This window comes from Podarcis tiliguerta (assembly GCF_965153285.1).
Source record: "Podarcis tiliguerta genome assembly, chromosome: 12".
NCBI classification, from domain to species: domain Eukaryota; kingdom Metazoa; phylum Chordata; class Lepidosauria; order Squamata; family Lacertidae; genus Podarcis; species Podarcis tiliguerta.
In genome coordinates, this window is record NC_139545.1 from 37808623 (window position 1) to 37826429 (window position 17807).

General features: G+C 42.9%; 1 protein-coding gene across 3 annotated transcripts in view; it reads left to right on the top strand.

Moving 5' to 3' along the window:
• Window positions 1–17807, top strand: part of SPAG6 (sperm associated antigen 6) — a 50259-nt gene that overhangs the window by 28068 nt on the left and 4384 nt on the right. For all 3 annotated transcript variants that reach the window (XM_083406605.1, XM_083406606.1, XM_083406607.1), the window contains 4 exons: window positions 4404–4556; window positions 7170–7361; window positions 14067–14183; window positions 16874–17019. In XM_083406605.1, the coding sequence (XP_083262731.1) occupies window positions 4404–4556; window positions 7170–7361; window positions 14067–14183; window positions 16874–17019 (608 nt within the window). The remainder of the gene's footprint in view (window positions 1–4403; window positions 4557–7169; window positions 7362–14066; window positions 14184–16873; window positions 17020–17807) is intronic.

Here is a 17807-nt window from a genome sequence, read left to right on the forward strand (position 1 = left end):
AAATCTCTGAATTCTACATCATGTTATTGAGCAGATCTGAGTTAAGCTCAGTGCATGGACTATGGATTAAAGTAAAAATAAACTGATAACAGAGTGAGATCCATCTGCCTCCACTGAACTAAATACAGTGAACCACATACTGCATAATTGTCTCGCACAGATTCCCTCTGAAACAAATGTGGGGCTCCACATGTCAGGTTTGGGACGTTACTCCTTACATTTCTTCTGCAAACGTTGCGGAACCTCAGTCCTCCAAAACTTGACTTTAAAAAACCCCCAGTGTTGAAATATTATCAACTAGGCTGAGAAGGTTGTAAAGAAACAAGAGTGTGTGTGAGGGGGAGCTCCCCCCTCTTGTGGTTCGTGAACATTTAGAGCACACTAGGGTCTCATTATTGAGAGCTTTTTATTAATTTAAGCCACAAAACCCCACGTCGAAATCCGATATTCTCATTATTTCAGGTGCTCTGGGGCTTTAGGGAAAACCCCCCAGATGCCACGGGGATAATGTGAGAGGTGCTGCTTTCCGTAGCTCTGGTGCTGCTGGGGGTGGGGGGAGGAGGAAGGATTTGGGGAATCCTTGCTGTAGTCAAAACTTCCTTTGTGCCACAGGAGCACAATCTCCACAGGAGTCCTCGCTCTGCTTCTCAAAGCTCATGCATTTGAAGCAGAGGATTGGGAGGGGGAGGGGCTGGTTGGGTTGCAGGCTGGAGCAGCCTCTGTAGATGAATCTGGTATTGCGCTCCAGCGCCGAGGATTTATTTCTCACCAGGCCTTTTCTCGGATGTAGGATTTGATCTTGAGAGAGTCCTGTTGATACTTGTTCTTCAAAGGACAGCGTACTACATATACACAGTTAGTTTTCCAAAGCGATTCAGCGAACAAAATTGGCATCAAATGATGAAGCCAAATTGAAACAACGCACAGTATTAGTTTCACTGTTTAGCTTTCATTTGTCAGGCTGGCTGGTCTTGTTAAAAATTAAAGCAGTGCACAGCCCTTGTATGACTTTAAATGCTAGCCAGAGAGGCAGCTATTAAATATTGGAAAGCAGATTTATTTGTCTTCAACTGAGTTGCTCGAGTAAATAGGCCTCGAAATAGGGGGAAAATGGCTTTATTTATTTATCTGAGGGATTTATAACCCGCCCTGCCATAAAAGGCAGTTACAAAATTTAGAAATACAGCAAAATAAATTTAAAATGTACAACTTTTAAAATATTCTGGAATATACTAAAACAGTAAAATCAACAGGAGCGGTATGAAACCCATAAGCCCCGCCAATATAAAACAGACCAAACTGAAGTAAAATAAAATAAAATAAAAGTCTTTGCCTGGTGCCCAAATGCCATCAGTATAGGTGTCAGGCAAATAGGTCTAGTGTCAGCTCCCACCATGGTGAGGCAAATGCCAGGTCCACTGCTGCAGACATCAGCTTCCTTATATAAAAAAAATCAGCACAGCACTCTGCAAAAGAACCATGAGGTGAGGAAGCTGTAGCCACCATATTAATATCCCCAGAATCCCTCCAGCTTCTGAGCTGGGGCCCAGAGACATTCTGGGGAAATTTCTGGGGAAATTAAGTTGGTGGTGGCTGCAGATTCCTCACCTGATGTTTCTCTGTTGCTCACACACTCTGCTGCTTTCTATGCCACTGCTGCCATTGGGTAAGTTTGTGGGTGCAGCAGTACTGTAGGGACCACTCCGGGGACCACTGCTCAGAACCCCTACAAACCTGGCAACCTTCTGTAGATGAGCCTCCCCGGGGACAGCATTCTGCAATTGGAGCACCTCCAATGAAAAGGCCCTTTTCCCAGTAGCCATCCACAAAACATTGGATGGGCAGGGTACCCCAGAAAAGGGTCTCTGATAAGGCTCTCATTTTAGATAGACATATGTAGAGATAGGTTGTTTTTTTTAAAAAAAAAGTCTGTTTGAAGGTTTCTTCACTGTGATAAGAGTATAGTCTTGAGAAGTAGTGGCATAAGCAGACTCTTGGAAAAGCATATTTTAAAAATCCATTAAGGCTGCAGTCCTGCACAGTGATGTGTGTACAAGTCCATGGATTTCAGTGGAACTTTTAAGTAAATTTGTGCAGGCTATGCTTCCATGAATATCATGGGTGTAGCTGCCTCCCCACCCCCACCAAATCAAGTAAGTAATTAAAAATACTTAACTGAGCAAATCTGTTGCAGGTAACTCAATTCTGCCCCACCCCCCATAAAGCCAGGCCCCTTCTAAAATAAATCCTGGCTACACTCATGATGAATATCATTTCTCAGTGGTGAAACATGTTCACTAACGGCTACAGTGTTCTGCTTTTAGGGACTGTTTTGAAAAAAGAGAACACAGTTGCTGGGGACACTTTGCATCACTGATCCAAAAGCTCCGATGGCTTTTAATTTCTTTGCAAGCACACTTCAGGGTGCTGATTTTAACCTATAAGGTCTTGGATTAAACAGTTCCAGACAGCTATGTCTATAGTTTCCTCTCCTAGTTTTGTTATACTTTAAGTTACAGGGAGAATGCATGCTTGGAGAGCTGGGTTCAAGCTCCCAGGTGGCTGTAAAATTCACATATGTGACTTTTGGCCTCACTGCCTAACCTACCTGGTAGGATTGTTGTAAATAGAGAATTGAGAAACTCTGTGGATGTCAAGTTGAGCTCCTTAGAGAAAAGGCAGGGTGGCAATGTGATAAATTAAAGCTGGCAATTCTGTCTGTGTGATGAAAGCATATTCTTGATGGCCTCTTTCCAAATACCTCCCCTTGGATACATGCCAAAGCCAGAGAATGAATATTTTCTGGAAGTATTTGGGGTGGGGGCAAGATCCTATTTAGGCTAATTTAAAGGTCAAGATTACTATTGAGTGAGTTCTCTCTTGGGATTAACACTGAACCTTTCAGGTAGGGATGAAAATAAAAAAACTAAAAATGCTAAATGAGTTTCGTATTGAGCTTAAATAATCTTCATCCAGTTTTCTTAGGACTCCAGTGGTGACTCAACATACCTTCGCTTACCAGGGTTCTTAGGAATGTTCACCCTTAAAAAGGAAGCAAGGCTCTGAATGCTGAACCAAGAGCATTCATTCTGTGCTCAGAATGTTCAGCTTTTCATTCATTTGTCCATGATAAATTTGACTTAATCCTTCCCATCCCCAATTGGCCATGTCTTTTTGAAAAAAAAATAGAGTTATTTGGAAAGAAGTTGTGGCAAGAAAGAGATGACACTAAAGAGCAGGTCAGTGGGAGAAAGAATAGGATCCTTGGGATCCTATTCCCGCACAAGCTTTTTCCATAGCTCTGCTTTAATTCCACAAACAATATAATTTTCAAACTTTGCTTGATAAGAGCTGAAAGCTTTCAAAGTTTACATTTTACACTGCACAGTGCACATGTAGACACCCAGGAATGTGAACAGGCCTGCATTTAGTGTATAGGCATAGTCGTAAATGTTTGAATGTGCTTAATCCCCCTGAAATAAATTTAGGCTTGTCTTACTCTTTATTAGGAAGTATACCAAGCACTTCCATAGCTCAGTAGTAGAGCATATGCTTTGCATGTAAAATATCCCAGGTTCAACTCCTGACATGTCCAGATAGGGCTGGGGAAGATTCCTGTCCAAAACCCTGGAGAAGTGCTGCCAGTCACTGTAGACAGCACGGACCTAGATGAACCAATATTCATATAGGTCATCGCTTATGCACATATCTTGAACAGAAGGGGAATCTATACGCCTGTGGGTGACAGTGGTTTACACCCTACGCCATAACTCCTTATGTGTTGCATATGTAACGATGTATTTACATATACACCCCTTTTGTGTGTGGAGCACTGCTCTTCCACTGAAGCAAATAGGAAAGTCCTTGTGGACCAAAACATTTGAATCCACGAGAATAATCAAATCTAGCTGATCACTTACAAATCTATACATCCTAATGCTTACTAGTAAGCTCCTTGTCTTCAGCTGCACCCTAAGATTTCTGTGAAGCAAAATGGGTTTGCCCTGGTTGCTAGGGCCAGTAGAACAGGGATGATAAACCTGTTCCACTCCTGATAGTGTGAATTCAGCCCTATGGCCAATAGTCAAGGATGATAGGAGTTATAGTTCAGTAACATTTGGAGGACCACGGTTTCTCCATCCTTTCAGTGGAAGGCTGCATTGTATTATACTTTGCTAATTTGAATACATCTGTAAGCATATCTGTTTAGCATATAATGTGGCTGATTAAGCACTAGGGGCTTCTTCAGCTCAATTATATCCATATGAATAGAATGGCTCATTTTTTAAAAAAATTATTTTTTGGTGTGCATCATCAATAGGGATGGAGTCACTTGGCCATAGACTGCTTGACTGCACTGTTTGACAGTTACTTGAAATCCTTTCTGATTTATCTGTTTCCAGCTTTCACAACTCATAGTGAATGCAGGGGGAGTTGCTGCTGTCATTGACTGTGTTGGTTGCTGCAAAGGAAATGTTAGACTTCCTGGTATCATGATGCTGGGCTATGTGGCAGCTCATTCAGAGAACCTGGCCATGGCAGTGATCATTTCAAAGGTTAGTTCTTGCGGGTTGCTATAATCATAATGAGATTCTGAGATGATGATGCATGTGCGTGTGGCTGTGCAGGCTAGGTGTCACAACAATGTGTTCATCAGACTGGTGAGGTGCTGAAGACAAAGAATGCAAGTTTGTTTTTCATAAATGTTTGATCCCCTGATAGGCATGAAGCTCACTGGGTGTCTTTGGGCTGGTCACTATCTCTTAGGTAGCCCATGTGCACTGTTTGGAGTCCCTTGAAGGAAAGGTGGGATAGGAATGGCTTGCATCCAATGGTGGCTTTACCTTGCTGGAAAATGCTTCCTTTCAGTTAAGGTGGAACACCCAATTTTTGCCTATCACTCCCTTTCCACTTAAGTTCCACCTGAAAAACTGCTTCTGAAGAATCAGGCACTCTCCAGAACAGTATGGGATATGTTGCAGACGATTATGTTGGATAGGTGAGGTTGGCAAAAATCTAGATTGTACAATTGGAAGCCCTATCTGCTAAGGCAAAGCCGCCATAGGATGCAGCCCAATGCAAACAAACAGACAAAACAAACATAAATCTCATGCACCCTCTTGACACTGTAAACCAATGGGAAAAGCAACTGAATATAGGCTAGCTACTGATTCAAACATCTTGGATGTTTTTCATGAACTGTAGGACAGGGATGAAAATAACATTTCACACTTCAACTGGAATTCTTCTTTCATTATGTAATCTAAACACAATTAGATACCAGCCTTGCTGGTTTCAATGGCTCTTGCTTCCAAAAGAATGAACTTTGTATCCCACTTATAACCTATTCATAAAAATTCTAAGTTGTATTTAAAAGATTATGTGTAAAATCTTTAGAAAAAATGTGTTTGTTTAATCCCAATTTAGAAAGAATATTTTTAGCACAATTCTGCCAGAGTTAAACATTTTTAAATCCTGTTGATTTCAAAGGGAGAATTATGCACATATTTAATTCTCTCTCTCCTTCTCCCTCCCCCCCCATGTGTGTTAGAGAGAGAGAGAGAGAGAGAGAGAGAGAGAGAGAGAGAGAGAGAGAGAGAGTCCATGTTAAATCAGTGTCTACATTTTGCTGGATTGTGCCTTTGTTTATTTAATAACTTCCATAATTCTTTTTAAAAGTACCATAGAGATAATGATATTCAGAGTTATTTGGGGAGCATTAAAGAAATCAGAAAGAAATTCATTGTTAAAAATGTCATTGAAATATGATAACTATGTCCACTTAAAGGTAGGGTGTTTGTGTTTCTAAAGCAAAAAAAATCACTTGAAGGTATTAATTTGTGTTCCATAACCAGAGTTATGCTCTTACTCATTGTGCCTGGAATGCAATGGAATAGCAGGGCCTTGGGTTTTGTTTTTTGTTTTAAGAAAGGTTATGGATTGGTTTGCTAGCACAGTCTTGCATTTTCATGAGATGCTAATCGAGTTGTTTTTCCAAATGGTAGAAACAAAATTGGCAATTGGCATCTTAGAATAAATATTTGATGTCTCACTTTAAATTTCTTCAAAATAAGAATTCATAAAACAAACATGTACCTGCTTTGCTCCTGCTGTGGTACATTTAAAGTGTGTGTGGTTGTGGTGGGGAATTAAACGCTGCAAAAAAGTGAAACACATTTATGCTCTGTTCCATCATGAAATGACGTGCAGTTTTGAACCCTTGTGAATGCTCTTCTGTTTTGGTCTTCCTGCATTGCTTTATTTGAAATGGCTAGACTGCTAAGCAAGCTTTTGTGTCTGAGATGAGGGTTGCTAGATAACCTGACAGTGAGGAAGAAAATGTAATATTTCACTGCGTTGTGAGCAATATAGGTATTGATGCTATTGTGTCTCCTTCTCCCTTAAAAAAATGTATCAAATGGTTCCTGGTGGATAGTAGAATGTATTGATGCTTTTTTAAAAAAAACCCCCAAAGTGTTCTAATTATGAAATTGTCAGGACTAAAAGCCATCCTGACTGATGAAAGTTCCAATATACATCTGTAAGGGTCAACGCTCACATTAATAATGACTTGTTAGTTGCGTTTAACGGCATTGTGTGGAGCAAATGAAGAAAAGCAAGTAAAAAGGACCTAAATATCCTGCTTGGAGTGGTGGAAGAAACAACCCTGCTCCCTCCAAGCATTCTGGCTGTCCCCCATCCATTCATTTATGTGAGGCTTGTGTGGCAGCCTCGTGCAAGTCTTACCGAAATGAGCACAGAGGCAGTGCTTGGTTGCTTTCCAGGAAACCTGGGAAAGAAACCTGAAACCCTGGAATTTCAGTGCCTGATAAAAGCGCCAGCTTTGCTTTCTGCTTTCTGCCTGAACTGTGGCACCTGCTCTCTGAATCCTTTTGGAAAGCAATAAACGTGTCAGCTCTAACAGCCCTTATCTCAGAGAAATTTGCAGATTTAATATTCTTCTGATGCTTAAATATGTAGCGTTCAGGAGTAATCCTTGCAGACGGTGCAAGTGACAGAGGCATCATAGGTGCTTTGAGTTGAGAATGCATAAATACAGAGAAAGGGAGAAGCTTTTTATTCCACCCCTCCCTCCCCAGCAATCTTTGCAAGGTTCTCCAAATCCAGCCTGGATTCATAGTGTTTTGTGCTTTTGATTAATACCACAGGGGGTTCCACAGCTGGCAGTGTGCTTGTCAGAAGAGCCAGAAGATCATATTAAGGCAGCAGCTGCCTGGTCTTTGGGACAGATTGGGAGACACACTCCGGAACATGCCCGTGCTGTGGCAGTAGCAAATGTCTTGCCTGTGCTGCTCTCCCTGTATATGTCACCTGAAAGTTCAGAAGATCTTCAAGTCAAAGTAAGTAGATTTGCCTGACACTTTGAGACAGGGTGGGCTAGAAAACAAATAACGTTCGATTATGGGTTAGCAACCAGTTTGGTGCTAAGGTAATAGTAGTAGATTTCCGGGAATGGGTGGCAATTTGCTCACCCTGCCTAGGAATATATAGTAAGCCAGATGGCTGCTGCTAAATTGCATAGATCCGTTAGCACAATTTATCATTTTATCAAACTACAATTGGTGGATGTGCCAGGCTGTTTTAAAGGTACAATATTCTCATTTAGAGACGTTCTGGTTCAACCATCCCATCCCCATAGGCTGTGATTCAAGCTACATATGTGAAAGCAAGTATCACTATGAAATAGGAACCTGCCGTAGTTACAGCAAGTCAGTTTATTTGCTCATCTGGCCAGTATTGTCTGTTGTGATTGGCAGCTTCTCCCTAGGGTCTTAGGCAAGCATCACCTGCTACCTTATCCTTTTAACTAGGGATGCTGGAGTCAGGTGCTCTTCTATTGAGTTGCAGTCCCACCCACTCAGTGGGACATGGCCAATTGATACATTAATGTAGCAGTAGAAGAGCCATTTCCCCATGGCTGATTCCCATGCAACTTTAGCATCGATGGGCCACATAACGTAGTTTCTTTTGATGTGAGCATCTCCTAGACCTCCAAAGGTGGTGCTTGCAGGTAAAAGAAAGCACATTGTTTGGTTCAGCCATCTTGTTTCTCTGTTGGTGTGCACTATATATGCCTTAGAATGAGGTGGTAAGAGTCCTGAGGTGTTAGAGTAGATTACCACTTCAGACTATGTGAAAACAAAACTCCTTGCAGATGGAAAACTAGTGTACCAGGAAGAAAACTTCAGCTGTGCTTGCTTTCTGCTTAAAAGTGATTTATTTTAAACTTCAGAAAATGGTATTTCAGAGAACATTCAGAAATGTCATTCCCCCCACCTGTAATCTGAAATGGTACAGTCCATTCTGTTCCATCAGGATTCCACCACCTTCGTTTGCGCATAGTCCAGGACATTGCCAGAGAAGCACAGGGTGAAGCTATATGGAAGTGGCTCCCCCCAGTGTTTCAGTAACATATCAATTGGGCCTTACCTCCAAGAAAAAAAATATAGTTAAGATCAGAGTGTTCGTATTTACTGTTTCTGCTGTACAGGATATGACATAATATTGTCTGAGTCATGGAAAGTTTTGGGGCCTCTCTAGGTTTTTGCTTCCTTTTGAGGATAGCAGCTGGAGTGTAAAGTGTAAATCAACTTGCTTAGAAGTGTGCAGGCTGGGGAGGGACACATGGAAAGTAACAAAGAGCGTAAGTTGCATTCTCACGCAGGAAACATTCGGAGCCACACAAGCAAGAGTCCACCGATCTATTCTCCTCCTCTCTCCTGTTTCTCTCTTCTTGGCTCTGGCTTTCTTAAGCTCCATTTGCTACTGTAGTTTGTGCACACATACCTTCCCAGATGGCCAGCCATCCAAGGAGCTACAAATCATGCCTCTCCGAAACCAGGAGTCATAATTCATTCCAAGCATAGGAGAACCACATGAGGGGAAATCTCTTATTACAACAAGGGCTTCCTGGATTTTCTTGGCCTTTTCCACAGCTGGGGCTATGGCATGGGATAAACCTGTGCAGAGCGCAGCTTCTAGCTGCTTTTTTGGGTAGCTGCCTGTCAGATGTGGTAGCTGATTGTTTATAATCATTTTATTTCAGCTTTTTATATACTACATAATCACTGAAGTTTCTAAGTGGTGTATATAAAATGGAAAAAAAACCTTACAGTGACTAGAATAAATTGAAATAAATTAGAAAAAGATGCAACTTCCTTCAAATGCCTGCTGGAATAGAAAGGTCTGTGTCAAGCATCTGATCTCAGCTGGGAGGGAGTTCCACAGAATCAGGCCCATAATACTGAATGCATGCTTTCTAGTGGACACAAGCCATGCATCTGAACCACTAACAAGAGCCTTCACTGATGATCTCAGTGACTGGGCAGGGATATAATAATAATAATAATAATAGATAATAATAAATTTTATTTATACCCCACCCTCCCCAGCCAAAGCTGGGCTCAGGGCGGCTAACAACAATCAAACTAATCCAACATTCTAAAAACCTTTCATTATAAAAATTAATTAAAATCAAATTGATGGCAACCATTAAGCAAGATTCTGTGCAGACTGCCAGAGGAAGGGGTCAGGCTGCGCCCTGACCAAAGGCCTGGTGGAACAGCTCTGTCTTACAGGTCCTGCGGAAAGATGTCAGGTCCCACAGGGCCCTAGTCTCTTGTGACAGAGCATTCCACCAGATTGGAGCTGCGGCCGAGAAGGCCCTGGCTCTAGCTGAGGCCAGCCTAACCTCTCTGAGGCCTGGGATCTTCAGGATATTTTTATTTGCAGACCGTAAGTTCTTCTGTGGGACATACCAGGAGAGGCGGTCCCGTAGGTACGAGGCTCCTAGGCAGTATAGGGCTTTAAAGGAACCAGGTGTTTCTTAAGGCGTCCGAGACCCAAGTTGCTAAGACCCTTGTAACTTAATATGGGGCCCTTGAACTTGGCCCGGTAACATATGGGCAGCTAGTGTTAGCTTTTGCACTCTAATTAAGTGTTAGTAGTAGTCTTTCCTCACCAGCAGCCTATCCACAGCATTTTGCACTAGCTGGAGCTCCTGGACCATGACCCAAGGATAGCCTACATAGAGTTCATTGCAATAATCGAGTCTTGAGGTTGCATGACTCACTGTGCCCAGGCCATCACTGTTTGCAGCATTCACCACTGCAGGGGGCAGTGGAGGAGGAGTAGGAGGGGTCAGTGCCACCTGCCCACGCTGACTGCTGGACTCTGTACAGGTCAGGGCCGTCCATTTTTCTCAGGAGCTTCTTGGTGACCAAGTAAGCATCATACCATCCACAGGGTAGAGGGGACTAACCCAGGCCTTGATGCATTTACATGCTTAGGTAATTTGAAAGTTCTCCGCACCCTAATCCATATGTAAGCTCGTTTACAAGCTGTGGTGTTACGCTGCACTGTGCAAAAGCACATGGGAGTGGATGCTAGTCTGTTTACTGCAAGGGAAATCATTTGCAACGCTGGGTGTTGTCCATGCCTATTTCCTGTACCAGGTTGGTGTCAGCTATTGGCACTGCTGCATCAGCACTGGAGCAACACATTCTTGCCAGTGTTTTGCAGCTTAGAAGAAGAAGAAGAAGATATATATTTACAACATGTCAGCTCCCATACCAAGGATCTGAGTCCTTTCCCCGCACCCCTATTTTATCACTCCTCCACCTACCACATGCTGTGTTCGTTTACTTTGTCGTAGCCTGTCTTATAAATAAGCCAAGGATGTGTTTGCTTAAAGAAAAACGTAACTCTATTACAATATGCCAGAAGTTCAAAATATGTGTCAGCAGCTGCAGTATGTGAAATGGCAGGCTGTGCCCAGCACAGTGCCTTTCCTTTTGTGAAAGGTGTGGACGCATTTCACGGATCTCAGAAGCCAGTCAGTATTGAGGCCATGGCACACTGGGAGAGGACACCAACCCCCCACCCCACCCCGCCCCAGTACTGCAATCCTGATGAATAACACCCCCCCTCCCGAAGCTACTATTCTACCTGGGAGGATGAAGTTGCCACTGGTGTCAAAGGCCGCTTCGGAAATCGCCTTATGCCTGGTCAGACCTTTTTCCCCTCTGGCCCAGTATTGCTTATTCTGACTAACAGCAGTCTTCAGGGATCAAGCAGAAAACTTCCCCACCACCTTCTCCATGACCATTTAGTAATCATCATCATCATCATCATCATCATAACAATTTATTATTTATACTCCACCTATCAGGCTGGGTTTCGCCAGCCACTCTGGGCGGCTTCCAACAGAATATTAAAATACAATAGTCTATTAAACATTAAAGGCTTCCCTGAAAATATTCATTATTTAATCTGTAACCTTCTGCATGCCAAGTATGAGCTATGGACCCACCCCTCTTGCACCGAATAGCAGCTTAAGGAGGGATTTTAATCAGAACTGCAAGACTTGGGTGGGGGCAGAGTTAACATCTCATTCCTCCATGCCACTGTTCAGATCCAGATTGGGTGCACGGTTGGCTGCAATGCTATTTTGTTTTGTTTTTTTAAAATTATAAATCTATATATCTGTGTGTTTCACATTTATCTAGTTTGGCGCTTGGTGATCATGCACATGCTTAGAATGACAGTTGGATGGTCATTCAGTGCTGACTGGTGCTGCCAACTTATGATTTCAGAAATGCTGGTTTGAGTTTATGGGTGGAGACTGGTGGAATCTGATAGGCACTAGAGATGAATCCAACCATCGCTCTCAGAAATTCTAAGTTTCCACAGATTCTCCGGAAGGAGCCAAACTCTGTAGAATGACATCTCCAGAAACTCATACTAACTTTTAAGTTGAAAATAGCAACGAAGACTAGAAAACAGGAGGTATTCCTGATAATTTGCGGGAATTTGAGCGTATACAGATGTCTGCTGCAAAAGGCAGAGGGGGGATACAGAGAGAGGTGTTAGGTAGGTGGGTCTATCCTGATAACATTGGTGCAAGCCTCCCTGACAAATTGGTACAGCAAGGCTGGGAGAGGCAAATGGGAGAAGAGTGATGTCACTCGGTCTCAATGTTGCATATGATGCTGCTTGAACTGTTGTGGCACAAGGATATATGAACATAGGGAATTGCCTTACACTGAGCAAGACCATTAGTCTATCTAGTGCAGGACTGTCTACTCTGACCAGTAGCGGCTACCTAGGGATTGGTCTGTGTGGTGCAATGGGTCAGTGCATCTGGCTGTTAACCAGAAGGTTGGTGGTTTGAACCCACCCAGGGACGGCTGTGGACAGGATTCCTGCATTGCAGGGCGTTGAACTAGATGACCCTCGGGGCCCCTTCCAACTCTACAATTCTGTGATTATGTTATTGAACGCTGAACCTTATACGCAGGTGGCACTGTGGGTTAAACCACAGAGCCTAGGACTTGCTGATCAGAAGGAAGGCAGTTCGAATCCCCGTGATGGGGTGAGCTCCCGTTGCTCGGTCCCTGCTCCTGCCAACCTAGCAGTTCGAAAGCACCTCAAAGTGCAAGTAGATAAATAGGTACCACTCCGGCGGGAAGGTAAACGGCGTTTCCGTGCGCTGCTCTGGTTTGCCAGAAGCGGCTTAGTCATGCTGCACACATGACCCGGAAGCTGTACGCCGGCTCCCTCGGCCAATAAAGCGAGATGAGCGCCGCAACCCCAGAGTCAGCCACGACTGGACCTAATGGTCGGGGTCCCTTTACCTTTACCCTATTACCGCCAACCTAAAGTTGTCCCCCAGACATTTAAAATGGTTTGGATTGGCTGCCTGTTTCCTTGATGTCCTTGATGCATTTGAATTTATGTCTTTCAATTCAAATACAGCGTTCTGGTTTAATTGAATGGTGAATGTTAGTTAACCACACAAAGGGCTTAAACACCCAGCCATGGGTAGCTTGGTTGTGTCTGCCTTTAAAACTCCAAGAATGGGAAGCTGGATACAAGCTGTTAGTCACTGTAGCATTTTAATCTACTTGCAACATTAGTACAGAGGGATAGAATATCATGTCATTATCTAATTACATTTGAGGTTAGTAGAACCTCAGGTAGTCACAAGGGAGAGACAGGTATCCCTGCAGGATACAGAAGATCCATTTTGGACTACAGAAATGCATACTGAATGTGTGGAGTCGCAGGAGACAAAGTACATGTTAGGTCAGCTGCTCTCAACCTTTTTGCTGACTCCAGACCACTTGAAAATTGCTAGGGGTCTCAGCAGACCACTTAATACATTTTTTTCACTGAAACCATTGTCAAAAGCAGCACCAAATTATGAAAATCACAGGTGCCAGGCTGCTGAGACTGGCCCCTTTAATTTGCAGATTTCTAGGGAGGAAATGCACCATCACTGCATTATGAAAATTGTAGGCCTTAGATCAGAGCCTTATTAGTCTGTCCAATAAATCCGTCTCTGATCAAAACAGCCTTGATCATCAGAAAAAAACAAATTGTGCTGGGTTAAGCGCAAGTATTTTTCATTTGTTCTCTAACCTTTCCATGGATCACCTGAACGGAGCTTGCAGACTACCAGTGATCTATGGACCAGACTTTGAGAATTTCAGAGTTAGGTCATATCTGCACCAGACAACTTTTACAACATTGGAGCTAGCAAATGCCAATGAAGTCCTTGCCTCATGCCATGCCAAGAGCCATTTGAATAAACCTGTAGGCTGTACGTTACACTAAACAGTACCTGTTTTACACAACATGTTTTACAGATCATTGCCTTTCATTTCAGTTGGTGCCTTGACTTCCTCCTCCATTTCCATTGGGGCTGCAATACTTAACACCCACAATCTGACACAAGTTGAAAGATACACACGTTTAAATCTCGTTGATTTCATTGGGATATAACAGAACACAGAACAGTTCACTAGGTTGTGGCTTTTTAAAAAAAATGTGTGCATCTGCTTATTTATAAACGTACTGCCTTCCAAAATAAATCAGACTTGATGCACAAGAAACATTTTCAAGATTCCTGGATCCAGAAAGGATACTTAAAGTTTATGCATTATAGAAATAACAAGAGGCTGGGTTTTTCCAGGCAGACTTGGTAACTTCTTGGTGATGATTGTCAGCCAATGCCTTACTGAAAGTGTTTTGTGTTTTGATAGACTAAGAAAGCTTTGAAGAACATCCTGCAGAAGTGCACTCATCTGCCAGCACTCGAACCCTTATTGCATGATGCTCCTCCAAACATCCTGAAGCACATAGTCGGCCAGTTCAGTAAGGTAAATGAGCATTTGCTTACACTTCTTAAAGGCTCCATATGTGGCCAACATTTCTAAAACCCATCTGGGTAGCTTGATGAGCACATTCGCACTCTCAGGGCCAAGGGCAGCTGTTGCACACAGAAAACAACAACAACAACAGTGGCATAGGTTGGTCTTAACACTTGGGAAATAAAGGCCATTCTGTGCTGCTGCTTTCTTTCTGTGTTAGGATGCCTGTTACAGCTGCTTTTGGTCTTGTTCTTGTGCATCTGTGCAGGCAGCTGTACCTGAATCCAGTTCTGGAGTGTTTTGTTGAGGGCACTTGAAATCACTCGCTGGGAACAGCCAAGAGTGCAGCAGGAAAAAGGCTTTGCTCTGTGGATCAAGCCAAGGGAAGAAGGGAAAATACCCTTGCTATATACGGTATACTGCCTGCCAGGTGCAAGGGGCAGTGCTTGCATGAACCTGCCCTCTCAGGCCCATGCTCACATAACCAGTAGTGTAGTGGCAAATTCAGAATTACAGGGCCCCTTCAGAATAGTCTCAGCCATGGCCTCTCACAGCTCCACCTGCTCCCTTCTAAGATTGTGCAGTAATCTTGTAAAATAATAACTAGGGATGTATTCTGACTCCCCTCCTTTCACTCTGATTGGCTTCAGTCAGAACAGGAAGATTTCTCAGTGGCTAAAAAGCTCCCCTTTCATGCCAATAGGATGCTAGAGACAGGGACCCTGCTGCAGAACTAGTTAGGGGTCTTTGACCCCCTGCATCCACAGACCACTGCATCTCTGTGCATAACTCCTGAGTCCCCTCTTCTTTAACAGGTTTTTTTAATATGACACTCCATGGTTTTATGCCTCAGATGGAATGAATAGTCAATGTTTTTCTAGAATAAACTGAAATTAGGAAACAAGAAATCCAGCCACAATATATTTTGTTAGTTGTCTCTGCAAACCTCAAGCCAATAAATGTATAAGAAAAGGGGCTCCCTTTATCAGTTTTTGGAACTCTAATAGAATTCAGCCCTATATATCTTACTGCAATAAACTGCCTGCTTATATTAATAATGCAGTAATTTTTCAGGGCCATTGTTCAAAAACGTATTGTCTACCATGTTTTACCCTTCCTATTTTTATTATTATTAAAAATGTAAAAGAAAGAAATCAAGCCACTTTTCTTTGTTCTTCTTGCCATTTTTAAAGAAATGAGGGCAAGATTTCCACTTGAGACTGCTTAACCCAAATAGAGCTCTGAGCGCTTATCCACACTTCCTCTTGTCCTTTTCCCCAGAGAAAACCACTCTTTAGCGCTCAATCGGAGCAAACGGCAATTGAGGTTTCCCCTGGATTGACATGTGTTCTGATCTATTGCTAAAGAGTGGGCTTTCCCTTGGAAAGGAGTGGGGCAAGGGGAAAAACCACTCGGAACTGTGCTTTCTCACCACAGCACACAAGTGGAAGTACAGATGAGCCCCGAGTCTTGCAAAAAAAGGGGGGGCAGAGGGAATTACTCGAGAATTTAAATAGAGGCAATCCCTGCACTGGAAACAGCACACTTATTAGAGTCCAGTGGAGCTCTGTTTTGTAGTTTACCATATCACTCTTGTTTTAAGGGCCACCCTTTATTTTGAGAGCTGCCCCCTCCCAACCCCTATGTAGTCCCTTGCTCTCTGCTATGTGGCAAGGATGCTTTTTGGGGAGAAGCAGGGCCAAAAGAACTCTGGCATACATTCCCTGCCACATCCCATTCTATGCTGCAGCTTACCCTTAGTAGCCTCAGCTGAATCTGTCTCTCTGTTGAGTGGTACACATTGGTGTCAATACTTAGTGGACCTTAAACTATTAGAAATAATCACAAAGGCGAAGGTGAAATAAAGGATAACCTTTGTGCTTTTAAGATTTTATTAGGAGGGTTACGGCATGGATCAGATCAAGAGGAAAAGCTAGTACAAATGCATGCTAAGCAGAACAAAACAGTTTGAGTTTAGAGAAGCTTCTACTGAAATGATGGGTTGTATTGCTGCTAAGGACAGTAAGATCCTGATGCGGGCTTTCTGTCCAGAGCAGCCTTCCCCAGTCCGATGCTTCCAGATGTTGTTGGACTCCGACTCCCATCAGTAGCAGCCAACATGGTCAACTGCCAGAGATAGGAGTTTTAGAGTACTGGAAAACATCTGGACAGCACTAGGTTGGGGAAGGCTAGTCAAGAGAATGTCAGGTTTAAAAAACAGAATATTTTGTATCTGACTGGGGAATTTTTTATCTGCAAAGCTAAAGTTGCCTTTGCACCTTCTTCCTGCTATTAATGTGCACATAGGATCAGGATTGCTAATGTGGAACAGGAAGCAGAAGAGAGGCATTTGTAATTCAGATATGCATGCTGACCACTGTAGGTTTTGCAGTCGTGTACAAATCAATTTGAGCAAAAACTGCTTTAAGCCTCCTGCTTGTTAATGAAAGTGCCCTGAGCAAGTGTGAGTCTGCAGTTCTTCTTCACTCTCTGGGCACAGTCCAGTGGTATGTTTTTCTGCACAAGTGCCTTTGCTGTTGTTCCCTTTCCCCCCTCCAGGCTTGCAGAGGAGAACATTCTGTTAGATTGTGCTCTTGGTGTCCCTCAATTTTGTTTTCAATATTAAAACTTCACAGGAGATAATAACCTTTGCAAAGAAATGCTGAATTTCTTACTATTATATGCTTCATTTTAAATAGGTTCTGCCCCATGATTCCAAAGCACGGCGCCTTTTTGTAACGAGTGGAGGCCTTAAAAAGGTTCAGGAGATAAAAGCAGAGGCTGGGTCACTTCTTCAAGAGTATATCTACACAATTAACAATTGTTATCCGGAGGAAATAGTCAGGTAAGGGTGGGAAACGATTCTGCACTTTCATTTATGCTGTCCGCAAAGCAATATAAAAATGCTAGAGATTTATAAATACAATTTAAGTTCCTCTGTGACTTTCTCTTTCAGTCTGACATTGGGTGAGGGGCACAACAAAGTAACTGGACTTTTTCTTCTTCTTCTTATCATTCATTTGTATTCTGTTATGTGTACTGTATTTACTTACTTGGTTTTTTTGAAAGGGACTCTAGCCAAGATCAAAAATAACAATAACAATGTACAAATATTCTACGCACCTAAAAGTGCCATGCCACATATGACAGTGAGGGGAGTTCCCAAAGCAATTTGTGATGTGGTCTGCGTTGGGATGGGCTGCTCAGATGGTAAAAAGGGTTTTAACAGAATCAACTCCTGAGTACACAAAGGTACTGGGTTATACCTAGAAGTCTTATTAGATGGCCTGAGATCCTTGGACCCAATATTCAGGATGCATGTTCACAAAGTAGGCAGTAACACCACTTTCTGTACAGTGTCCATCCACCGTACCACAAAGGGCCGGATAGTCAATTCCAGGAGAGAGAGGGTAGCTTCTGACACTAATGAAAATGTGAGGAATGGACTCCAGTTTTAAATCCACTCAGAGCAGACGGAATAGCCCTCCAGGATTTTAGATTTGCTAGGCTACGGATCGCATGTAGTGTCTGGCTGTCAATATGATTTTATCCTGTCCACAAAAGAAAATTGTGAGGAGTAGGATGAAAGGGACATGGCTATAGCCCGTTCGTCTTAGTTTCTGGACTTTCATA